The sequence below is a fragment of the Octopus bimaculoides genome, chromosome 23, assembly GCF_046866305.1.
Source record: "Octopus bimaculoides isolate indiv1 chromosome 23, ASM4686630v1, whole genome shotgun sequence".
NCBI lineage: Eukaryota > Metazoa > Mollusca > Cephalopoda > Octopoda > Octopodidae > Octopus > Octopus bimaculoides.
This window is the reverse complement of record NC_142950.1, coordinates 7,425,692-7,439,218: the sequence shown is the minus strand read 5'-3', so window position 1 is coordinate 7,439,218 and position 13,527 is coordinate 7,425,692. Positions and strand designations below refer to the sequence as shown.

General features: G+C 34.9%; 1 protein-coding gene across 8 annotated transcripts in view; it reads left to right on the top strand.

Moving 5' to 3' along the window:
* The window catches only part of LOC106869056 (serine/threonine-protein kinase Sgk1), a 213,220-nt gene that overhangs the window by 84,386 nt on the left and 115,307 nt on the right, over positions 1–13,527 (top strand). For 4 of the 8 annotated variants that reach the window (XM_089340069.1, XM_089340067.1, XM_089340065.1 and 1 more), the window contains exons 2-3: positions 3,049–3,093; positions 12,462–12,557. In XM_089340069.1, coding sequence (XP_089196195.1) covers positions 3,049–3,093; positions 12,462–12,557 — 141 coding nt within the window. The remainder of the gene's footprint in view (positions 1–3,048; positions 3,094–12,461; positions 12,558–13,527) is intronic. The other 4 variants (XM_089340071.1, XM_089340070.1, XM_089340068.1 and 1 more) reach the window with 1 other exon arrangement.

Genomic DNA, 13,527 nt, shown 5'->3' with positions numbered 1-13,527 from the left:
TGAAAGAAGCCCATCATATATATATATATATATATATATATATATATATAATCAACTTTAAATAAAGCTCAAAACTGATCCATTGAAAATACTTTATCATAATAATAATAATAATAATAATGAAATTGACCTATGTACTAGATTCTTTTGCCAAATTTTTTGGTGTAAAAAAATATATTTAAACATATATATATATATATATATATATATATATATATATATATATATATATATATATATATATATAATATATATAACAAAACAGGAAATTGAAATTTTTATTATTATTTATTCACCATTACAGGCCCTGTAATGGCCCTGATTTTGGTTTATTTGAAGAATAGATATGTGGTTTCCGCAAGGGCTGATAGCAATTATACCATTGTTAAAAAAGTGGGAAGATTTGAGATGATTAAGGGCTGAGATGGCGTTAGCAGTGTTGTAGGTCTTTTTATCCCTTAGAAATATTAGTGTTTCATTGTTGATGAAGTTTTAAAGGAAATTAAAGTGTCAAAACTTCATTAGGAGATGTTTCTTTGATAGTAATACATTGTATGAAGTACTTACACGACTAAATGGAATTAAAGATAATGAAAGGATTAACAATTTATGGTAGTTTCAGTGCCAGATTTTACGTTTTTCCGGGGCGGGGTTGCTTTTCTTTGAAAGTAATTTGTTATTCACACACTCTTTTATCAAATTCATTTCGACAGTTACTAATTAACATAATTAATTTTAAGAGCAGCACTAATTGCTTATTGTTTCAGTGACTTCTCAGTCTAAGAATATTTCGCTAATGAGAAATGAAAGTAATCGAATTGATTAAATGTTGCTTTGGTTGTTGAATATTAGGTAAATGGTTGCTGTTTGTGAGTAAGCATTGTAAAAGAGAGAGCGAGAGAAAGAGAGGAACTAATGTGTAAATTAATTTCTTGAAAAGGCACCAAATTAGCAGAGTCATTAGAACTTTGGATAGACTTATAGACTACCTTGGTAATATTCATTCTGACTCTCTCAGTTCAGACCCCACTGAAGTCAACTTTGCCTTCCAATTTTTCTTTCTTAATTGAACCCTTTGTGCTCTTTGGAGCACAGACTGTCAAGAACCTTCCTCCACTATTCTCAACTGTCGGGAAGCATGGAATTTTCGAAGGATGCAGTATTCTGAGAGCTAACAGTTGATGCTGGTTGTCTATTTCATGCTTCAGCCATTCTGAGCATGATAAATATCTTCATTAAAAATATTTTCCGAGCAATAGAAAAGAATCTTTTGAACAGAGCAGAACATTAATATCTTCTATTTATGAATTCAGAGAGGTAGATATTCAAATTTGTAGGTTGTAAGCAAAAAGGAATTATGTATTCCATGATGTTATTTCCATTAAGCAACGTCAGAAATCTTTTAAGGTATTTTAATGAAACCATACATTATTCTCATAACATTCACCTTTCTTTCACAACCATTAACCCTTTTGTTACCATATTTCTGTTGAAATACATTGCCTATAATCATGATCATCATTTTTTAACAACCGTCTTCCATGTTGGCGTGGGTTGGATAGTTTAACAGGAGCTGTTCTACTGTCTATGGTTTCTATGATTGGATGCCCTTTCTAATGCCAACCACTTTACAGAGTGTACAGGGTGCTTTCTAAATGGCACCTGCAACTTGAGTTTAATTAATTTTGCAAATTAAGAAGAATTTAGTAAAATTACTTTAATAGTATTAAGCTGGTGTTTGGAACATAAATCATGAAATTTCAATGGAAAATTTTAATATTCATCACTTAAAAACAAGAAATTTATATCAGTTCAAGTTTAGTCTCAGATAGCTTAGTATCAAATGAGTTAAATGGTGATCAACTAGTCCATGGATAAATTTCTTATGTTTTTAACTATTATTTTATCATTGATATGGATATGACAATAATGGGCCCTTAAAATCAATTGTTATGAGGTCAAAAGATATTTAGATTTGGTGAGCTGCAATTGGTCTGCATGACAGTATTGTGGATTTAACTCTTGACAAATACGGCATCCACAGATGTTTGACGTCATCCACCGAGTGCAGATTTTTGTACCCAAAACAAAATTCATCACACTTTTAATACTAGAGTGGTACTGAAATATGTGGAGTTCTAAGAGCTTAGTTTGTGAAGTAGTACCACACAAAAAAAAAAACTATGTAAAGGTTGTATCTGCAGCACATTAAGGGATTTGGGACATTGTAAAATATTGTAAGAGAATATCGTGAATTTTTATTCCTAACATATTTTCTCATTTTTAATCTCTATTTTTATGTGTATTTGGACATGGAAAGACAATGCATTGCACAAGGGTCACAAGAGAAGAAATCCTTCTTATAAATAGCATGGTATCTAGAAGGAAAATATCTTCTCTCAAGACAATTTGTGAAGTGTATAGTCTTTCCATGTCCAAATGTATACAAACATGTTAGATATGACTATATATATATATATATATATATATATATATATCATTCAATGCTGCTTATTATGCCTCTAATTAATTTGTTCCAGCTTCACAAAGCTTTTAACACATCAGTAAATGTACCACTTGATATTCTAATCTAAAGGCAACTAGCTCTTAGTGGCCATGAACTGTAGCTCAGTATATGTTGCTGATGAAGCATAATGACGCAGAAACGCATGTGTCCTACTGTCTGGTGATGTCATTCATAGCCTAATAATGTGATTACACCTACATTGTCTATAACGAGAATTTCTTTCTCTAGAGACAGCTTATGCAGCATATTGTCTTTCTATGTCCAAATGTACACAGATATGTTAAATATAACTGTACACAAGTATATTTCATTCAATACTGTTGAGTGTACTTTTAATATATTTTTGTATTTTATATTGATCTTATCTACAAGTTTCTCAACAGTTACCACGGTAAATAATCCAGATTATTCTGTCAAATGTAATGTGTGTTTATTTAAATTGTTTTGAATTACTCCTGCATTATCATGTAGCTTCAAAATTTCAATGATGCAATTATTTATCTTTTCCAATGACATTATAGGGTAGGTGTGAGAAGTCGGCTCTGGCCAATTTGAACATAAAACAGGTATAATATTTTGGCTTGATCTGGCTAGGTTAAACAGTGTCAGTTCCTGCATATATTTCTTTTTCTGCTGTGTAATTTGGTTGAATTTAGTAAGTTAGAAAAGTATGGCACAAGCTTACCGCTTTGTTTAAAACTAGCCTCAATGGTGGCCTCAAAGGCATCCATTCCAATGATAAATCATATTAATCATATATATTCTTCTACTTTAACCTTGATAGATTCTCTAAAAGCCATTTTGAAATCACTGATTGCAGTTCTGTTCTCCTTTCAGAACAGAAACCAAGAATTAATTAGACACCTTATCCTTTCAAAGAAGCAAGGAGCCCTCTGGGAATGATAAGCAAATGGAATTGTAATCCAAGATAAGGATTAGTTATAAACAGGCTTGTGCAGCATATCTTTAAGTAGCATTGGAACATAATTTACAAAGGCTGATTCGATTACTTTGTGGCTGTGTGGTGAGAAGCTTGCTTCCCAACTGTATGGTTCTGGGTTCAGTTACACTGCATGCCATTTTGGATAAGTGTCTTGCACCGTAGACTTGGGCCAACCAAAGCCTTGTGAGTGGGTTTGGTAGAAGGAAACTGAAAGAATCTTGATGTGTATATGTGTATATATATATATATATATATATATATATATATATATATATATATATATACACAAACACACATGTGTGTGTTTGTGCTTGTCCCCCCCACCACCACCACCACTTGTTAACTGGTGTTTGTGTGTTTACATCCCCATAACTATTGGTTTGATAAAAGAGCTAATAGAATAGGTACTGGGGTTGATTCATTTGGTTAAGCATTTTTCATGGCAGTGCCCCAGCATGGCCGCAGTCTAATGACTGAAACAAGTAAAAGATACATTTAGTTGAAAATTTATGTTGTTATTCAGTGTGCTTTGTCTGTTAGCTTGCCTGTGATTTCACTGCACCTTTTGTGTGTCCATAATTTGTACTGGGTATATCATAGGGATTTCCTACTTCCTACTTGTCTACATATCAAGCAAGGCCATTTCCCCTTAATGGAATCAGGATACTTTCTATTTTCTTAATTTATTACCATAATCTTTTAGCATCTGTTTTCCATCCTGGCATGGGTTAGATGGTTTGACTGGAACCGGTAAGTTGGAAAGCTGCACCAGACTTCAGTCTGTTTTGGCTTTGTTTCTATGGCTGGATGCCCTCCCTAATGCCAGCCAACCACTCTACAGAGTGTACTGGGTGTGTTTTACATGTCACCAGTACAAATCTTTGCTACTTTCACCTTGAGGCCTTTTAGTTCCAGGTTTTGCCTCCATCTCTCGAATTTCCTTTCTGATTCTGTTACAGTTTCAACTATAAGGATGGAGTTATCAACATATGAGTTCCTACAAGTACCTAGCCTTAAATGAACAGGAGGGAGCTGAAGACTGAGCCTTGGTGCACCCCTAAACTTTGTTCTAAATTCATCAATGTGTTCATTACTGACTCACTTTATTAATTGCGTCTTTAAGCATAGCCTGTAGTAAAGTCCTCACAAGTCATTCATTTACTCCTAGTTAACTACAGTCTGATTACAAAGTGTGGCACTTTGTCAAAGCCTTCTTCAAGCTGACTATTGTTACAGTGGCTTGTGTTTAGCTAAGTACTTCTGCAGTCACCTCACTACAATGATGGCATTTGTGGTTCATCTTCCAGGCATAAAGCTGAACTGCATCTCGTTTAAATTAATTCCGTTGCTGATCAATCGTGCTATGACTTTTCCATGACCTTCATCACCTGTTCCAACAATCTGATGCCTCTCTAATTACCTCTCTCTAATACATCTTCTTTGTCCTTGTAACAGTTTACGTTAATAATATTGCTACAGCAATCATTAGATATGACGACTTCGTTTATTACTGGATTAATTATCCAGGCAACTACCATGTCTCCTACATTGCCAGATATTTTAACTTTTAGTCATATCCGGCCAAAATATCCTACCTGTTTTATCTCCAAACCAGGAAGATCTGGCTTCATACACATACCCTGCTATGTCATTTTAAAAATAAACAATCATACCATTGAAATTTAAAAGCTATGAGACTGTTCATTGATGATATATTTGCATATATGATATATACATACATATGTACATTTATGCCACAACAATACACACATGCGCACATACACGTATGTACAAGATATGTGCTGTAACTTTTGGAAAAGCTGAAAAATGTCAGGGCAATAACATTCTTTGATGTTTAAATGTGTTTAACCTTCATCAGAATCTCTTACAATGTCTTGTAATGAAAACAATAGCAAAATTTTGAACCAGTGACATGAGTGTAGCAGCAAAAATAATGCAAATAAACAATGCAAATAAACAAACATTACATTTCACAAACTAATCTAAATGCTAAAGGGTTAAGCATCTCAGAAACTATCCCTGATAGGCCTGGCGCTTTCCTTACCTTTATATCTTAAATCTTTCTGTCTGCCAAGCTGCTGTCAACTTGAATAACCAGTCCCTCTGTTGGGTCAGCTTCAAGTGGAGCCTCTTTCTCCCATGTGTTCTCCTCATTCAGTAACCTGTCGTAATAGCACTTCTCAGCCTCTTTCTTTCCATCAGCTGAAAGGACGAGTGTGCCTCCATCATTTAGGATACACTTCTCTTTAATGACATCTTGGCTTCCTCTGGTACTTTGTCTTACCATCTTAAACACCTCACATATCTGATCTTCATGTAGAACATGTGCAAATACACACACACACACTCACACACATATATATATATATATATATATATATATATACACACACACACACAGACACATCTTTATATGTACATGTGTGTATATATGTATGTTTGTATGTATGTGTGTGTGTATATATGTGTATCTGTGTGTACGTGTGTGGATATACACACAGACGCACCTTTATATGTACATGTGTGTATATATATGTATATGTTTGTATGTATGTGTGTATATACGTGTATCTGTGTGTACTTGTGTGGATGTATGTATATATGTGTGTGTATATGTATATATCCATGCATATATGCACACATATGCATATATACATACATATATAGTGTGTGTGTGTCATATATATATATATATATATATATATATATATATATATATATATATATATATATATATACTACACTCTCGGAGTGGTTGGCGTTAGGAAGGGCATCTAGCTGTAGAAACTCTGCCAGATCAGATTGGAGCCTGGTGCAACCTTCTAGCTTGCCAATCCTCAGTCAAATCATCCAACCCCTGCCAGCATGGAAAGCGGACGTTACACGATGATGATGATATATATATATAAACTCATACATTCACACACACAAATGTGTACATGCATGTGTACCTATGTAAACACATTAACACACACACATATACATGGCTATAATTAAATCTACATCCAAAATTAAAATATTAATAGATATTGTATTTTCAAATAATCATCTCAATTTTCTCATGATGGCATCGACAGAAAGAATTCTACAAATTTCGATTTTCGCATATTGCCTGAGCAATTATTTTTACATGTTGCTGCACTTTTAGAGCCGTTATCTACCCAACTGTGAAGTAGGAATGGAGCTTGACATCCAAAATGACTGAGGCAAAGCGGCCCTTGATCAAAGGTTGAAGCAATCAGAAGCTGATTCGAATCTCCCCCTCCTCACATTATAAACATATTTTAGAATTTATTCTAGCTTAATTACTTTCTAGTTTAGTTAACTTTATCAAAGGAAGGTAAAATTAATCCAATTAGATGTATTATAAGATTTTCTGCATTCTTTCAATTCTTACAAATTGTTTTGTTTTTTTGGTTTTTTTTTACCTTTTTCTGAATGATAGTTTGGTCTTTTTTCTTTCTTTTTTTTTCTGTTCAGTTTTACAATTTCTATGTCTAATTATTTTCCAATTATCAAAGGATTCCATAGCTATATATTTATGTTACAATTCAATTATTTTAAATTCCATTTCATTATTATTATCATTATTATTATCACTATTATCGTCATGCTTTCTTTTAAATATTTTATTGATCTTTTCTCTTGGGAATATTTTTACTCTTCAAAAGTTATTCCACTGAATATATTTTAGTTTTTCTTCAACTTTTCCACTGATATGAGTTGGCAGAAGGCCAAATTTTTGTAGGGTTAGGCATAATCAATTAAATTAACAGTATTTTATTGATGGACAAAAAACAAAATAATAAATATATAAATAAAAGAAACGTCTGCAAGATTTTATACTTGGAACCAAGATGTTTAAAATTAAATACAAAATTATATATTTTTCATCATCGTTATCATCATCATCGTTATCATCATCATCGTTATCATCATCATCGTTATCATCATCATCGTTATCATCATCATCGTTATATCATTTATTTTTCTAGGTTTGCATGCATCAAATGAAACTCATTGGGGCAAAAATCTATTTACTGTGCCAATGCAACGTAAAAAGCATTTGTGCTGGTGCCACATAAGAGCACCCATGCCAGTACCACTTAAAAAGCACCCAGTACACTCTGTAAAGTGGTTGGCATTGGGAAGGGCATACAGCCATAGAAACCATACTAAAACAGATATTTGGAGACTGGGCAACTCTGTGACTGATCATCTCCTGTCAAACTGTCCAACCCATGCTAGCATGGTAAAACAGATGTTAAATGGTATAGATGATGATGAATGAAATACTCGTCCTGTTGCCAACCCTTGCATGTTTCCAAGACTGGTAATATTTTTCCCTAATACTTCAAATATGAACAGTTCTGTGGATAGATATATTTTCACAGAAGATTGCCAACAAAGGACACCGTTTTTGCATCAATGGTAACAATGTTTACAATTGGTGTGCAAATGTCACAACACATCACACACAATGGGCTGCTTTACTGTTTCCATTTGCCAAATTCACTCATAAGGCATTTGTGCCCCCAAGGGTTGTCCAAAGTGCTATGCAGTAAAGTTGGACTTGAAACCATGTGGCTGCGAATACAAAACTACTAAATTAGCAAAACTAATAACAATGTTTATATATATATATATATATATATATATATATATATATATATATATATATGTGTGTGTGTGTGTGTGTGTGTGTGTGTGTGTGTGTGTGAGTGTGTAAGAGAAATAATAAAACAACACAAAATGACACTTGTAATTCTTGCTTTTTTTTAGTATCAAACATAGGTGCGTGTGTAGCTGTGTGGTAAGAAGCTTGTTTCCAAACCACGTGGTTCTAGGTTCAGTCCTAATGTGTGGCACCTTCAGCAAGTGTCTTCTACAATAGCCTTAGGCCAACCAAAGCCTTGTGAGTGGATTTGGTAGATGAAAAATGAAAGAAGCCCATTATATATATATATATATATATATATATATACACACACACACACACACACACACACACACACACACACACACACACACACACACACACACACACATATATATATACATTGTATATTTGTGTGTCTGTGTGTCTCTGTTTGTCCTCTACCACCACTTGACAACTGATGCTGATGTATTTACATCCCTGTAACTTAGCAGTTCAGCAAAAGACACCGATAGAATAAGTACCAGGGACAATTCGTTCAACTAAAACTTCCCCGGGGTGGTGCCCCAGCATGGCCCCAATCTAATGACTGAAACAAGTTAAAAGAAAGATCACAGACAGAAACTGTGAGACTTTACAGGCTTTCTGTCACCTAAATATCCTTCTCACCAGCATTTGTCTGCTCTGAGCTTATAGTAAAGACACTTGCTTAAGGTGTTATGCATTGATATTTACCATTTTGTTAACAAATTTCTGTCTAACTGCATCACCTTTGGTTTGCTTTATTTTGTAATTATTAACCTGGAGTTTGGAACATAAATTAACATAGAATTTTGGTTGAAGGTTTTAATATAGATTACATTAATCCCTTAATTATCGCCGGTGTTAGGTTTCAAACCCCACCGCAATTGGTGAATATCTGCAAAGTAGAAACAGTATTGTACTTTCTCTGAGAAACAACCCCGTGAGGTGGTGAAGCTGCTGCACCGAGTGCTGCTGGCTATTTTCCACAGCAATGTGTTTGCAATCATGTCCGCAAGGCGTGGCTGAACACGCCATTTGGTCTGGGGTGTACAGCCCATTACTCCCGCCTTCCATCTTCTGCTGATTAATTCCTCCCTTTTTTTTTTCTTTTTCTGTATTTCCTTGGTGAGATAGTTACGAGTGATTTTTTTTTTTTCTCAATAATTTGATCATTTATACTTTTGATGGTATTTTGTTTTCCTTTCTTTTCTTCCAGTAAAAATGTTAATAAGATGGTGTTTTTAATTTGTCTTTTATAAAAAAGAAAAAAAGTGTCAGAAATGTTAAATTTTCATTGATAATGGCTTTAATGAAGTGAAACTAATAAGCATACAAGCATGGCTCTGTGGTAAGAAGTTTGCTTCCCAACTACATGGTTTTGGGTTCAATCCCTTCATGTGGCACCTTGGGCAGGTGTCATCTATAGTCTTGAATGGATTTGGTGGATGGAAATTGAAAGAAGCCCTTTGTGTATGTGTGTGTTTGAGTGTGTCTCCCGCCACTGCTTGACCAAAGCCTTGAGTAGATTTGGTAGATGGAAATTGAAAGAAGCCCGTTGTGTATATGTGTGTTTGAGTGTGTCTCCCGCCACTGCTTGACCAAAACCTTGTGAGTAGATTTGGTAGATGGAAATTGAAAGAAGCCCATTGTGTGTGTGTGTTTCTTTGTCCCCTCTCCTTCACCACTTGACAACCAGCGTTGGTTTGTCTACAGCTCTGTAACTTAGCAGTCCAGCAAAAGAGACCGATAGAATAAGTATCAGTCTTAAAAAAAAGTAAAAGAAAGTTCTGGGGTCAATTCAGTCAACTGAAAAGAATTCTTCAAGGTGGTGCCCCAGCATGGCCACAGTCTAATGACCGAAAGAAGCAAAATTATGAAAGACACAATTATAATATCAGCCTCTGTTTATTATAGTAACAAGTGGTTACTAAAATAATTTCTAGACTAGAATCAAACAACGTTGATGTAATTGTTAACATTTGAGCCTGTGTACATTACTTCATCACGATCAGCGGAAGATGAAAAAAAAAAGAAAGAAACAAGAAATCTTTGCAATGACATTAACAGAAATATTATAATATTCACAAAATCTAATGTCTATAATGTAGGTGTGTTGCCATCTGATATCAGATATAGGTATGTCGTCAACTAATATTATGTAGGTGTACCGTGTCTCTTGCGTAGTTTACATAGGTGCGTAGTGTTGTTGTGAGCCTGTTAACACTTGAGTACCATTCAATGGCTATTATGTTAATGTACTATTGACTATCAAAGAAAATAATGTTTGATTTCATTTTTTTTTTATTCTGTTTTATTTATTTTATTTTTTTTTTTTTTAATAATTGCGATTAATTCTATGAACAATTTCGTGTTTCCCTCTATCATGAAATATACATTTTTCTCAGAAAAAAATCATGCATCTAAAAACTGTTATAGCTTTTTTGTGGTGGTTTGGTTGATAGCTAATAACTGTCTGAAGCTAAACAGAGAAAGGGCTGTCGTATGAAATATTACAGCAGTCTGTCATTGTACAGTGTTGGTGAACATTATAGATTTATACTAACAACCCATGCCAGCATAGACAATGGACATGAAATGGTTTCAAGTTTTAGCACAAAGACAGCAGGCTTGGGGAAGGGTCTAAGTCGATTATATCAACCCCAGTGTTCAACTGGTACTTATTTTATTGACCTCAAATGGATGAATGGCAAAGTGGACCCCGGCAGAATTTGAACTCAGAATGTAAAAACAGATGAAATGCCACTAAGCATTTTGCCGGGCATGCTAACGATTCTGCCAACTTACCACCTTACAATAGACATTTAATGATGATGATGATGATGATGAACAATGCACGCACGCACGCACACGCACACACACACACACACACACAGATACCTTTCACTTGTTTCAGTGATTGGACTGTGGCCATACTGGGGCACCACCTTGATGAATATAGTCAATTTAATTGATACCAGTACATTTCTTTTTTTTAAAGTCTTTTACTTATTCCATCAGTCTGTTTTGCTGAACCTCTAAGTTATGGGGATATGAAGAACACACACACACACACACACACACACACACACACACACACACACACACACACACCAATGTCTTCCACTCATTTTCCATCCAATTCTAGAAATTCATTCACAAGGTATTGATCAGTGCAGGGCTATAGTAGAAAGCACTTGTTGCCAAAATTACCAAGAGACAGAGATGTGAACAAACCAACACTGGTTGGAAAGCAGCAGTGAAGGACAAAGACACACACACACACACACACACACACACACACACACACACACACACCAAGGTCTTCCACTTAATTTATCAAATTCATTCACGAGGTATTAATCAGCCCAGGGCTATAGGAGAAAGCACTTATGAAAAGATGATAAGAAATCCTTCACACTGATGGTTATCCCCTTTGAATAATGTAATCCTGGGCCGCCCTTATTACACTCATCGACACCACCGGTAAGGCAGATAACCCAAATATGGCCACTATATTAAACATAGGCACAGGCATGGCTGCATGATAAGTTTGCTTCCCAACAACACACTTCCAGGTTCAGTCCCACTGTATGACACCTTGGGCAAGCATCTTCTACTATAAGCTCTGTAGTCACCATTTGTCAAGCAGTGGTGGGCAACAAACACACACACGTGTATACATACATACATGTATACATATACACATGCACACCCACATCATTATCACCATCACCATCATTGTTTAACGTCTGCTTTCAGTGCTGGCATGTGTTTGTTTTGACGTGGCTTTTACTGCTGGATGCTCTTCGAAACATCAACCTCTTTACGGTGTAGACTGGACACTTTTTATGTGGCACCAGCACTTGCAAGACAAAAGTCCTTTGAGAGAGGATGTAGCATTGGAGAAGATCATCTTGTGTCAGATGATGAAAGGTTAGAGTGAGACAGAAACAGGTGTCTTGACAGGCTTCTTTCTGTTTCCATCTACCAAAAGGGTATATATATATATATATATATATATATATATATATATATATATATAAACTGCTCATATGTTTTATCATGCTATTTGAGGAAGGACTTTTACAACCAAATGCCCATCCTGTCACCAACTCTTAATCATTTTTCAAGTAATTATCTGCTACGAAAATGAACGCTTGTTGAAACTGTTTATTTAGATCATTACCTAATTAAAAATCCTTAAGCTCAATTTCCAAATTTTAATCTCTATTTTATTTATTTATTTATCTATTCATATATACTTATTAATGTATTTTTGTCTTTTCCAGAGTCCAAATCGGAGTGAAACGAATAAGTCGGATCTGAGCCCAACCAGTGCTAGCATATCTGACACACAGACTTGGGAAAAAGACAAGAAATATGTTGTAAGGAAAAAAAAAATGTTTTTACTATTCGTTCTCAAAATTCTGGCAATTGATTTTTTTCCTGCTGCTAAATTTTGAATTGCAGCAAATAATTCTAATTCATTCCAAAGTTTTTCTACATTTTTTTTTTTTTATTGTTATTCATTTCTAATGATTTGTAAATACATAATAATATTTCAAGAAGCTCTCAAGTTTATTTCTCGTTGAAATATAAAATTTACTTTAGAATTATAATTAATATAGGTGACTTTAAGATGAACTGTAATAATTTATGTATTTAATTAAGCAAAAATTATTCAAGTATATTATATTCAAACAAATAATAGATTTCGTCTACAGCTTTTTTTTTTTGTGATTTCATTTCAAAATTTAATTCTATTTTAATAATGAAAATGGCTTAGCTTGAAAATCTCAAGATATGTAACATTGTATACAAATAAATGTGAAATATAAAACCAATGAGTTATAGCCATGTTCACTTTCAACATCAGCAGTTTATAGTACAATTTACCTCCGTGATTATTATCAAAAGCCACAGGCTGGTGACCTGTGAGGGGCACCCATGCCAGTGACAAGTAGGAAATATACATGCTGGAAACCTGTAAAAGGCAGTCGTGCCTGTGACATGTAAAAGGCGCCTGTGTCTGTAACATATAAAAAATGGCATCTGTGCCTGTGATACGTAAAGGACACCTGTGCTTGTGACACATATGAGGCACCTGTGCTGGTGACCCATGAGAGGCACTCGTGCCCGTGACACGTGGGAGGCACCCGTACCAGTGACATGGAAGGCACCTGTGCCAGTGACACATGGAAAGCACCCATGCCAGTGACACGGGGGAGGCAACCGTGCTGGTGACATGTGGGAGGCACCCATGCCAGTGACACATGGGAGGCACCTGTACCGGTGACATTTAAGAGGCACCTGTACCGGTGACATTTAAGAGGCACCTGTGCAGGTGACACATGG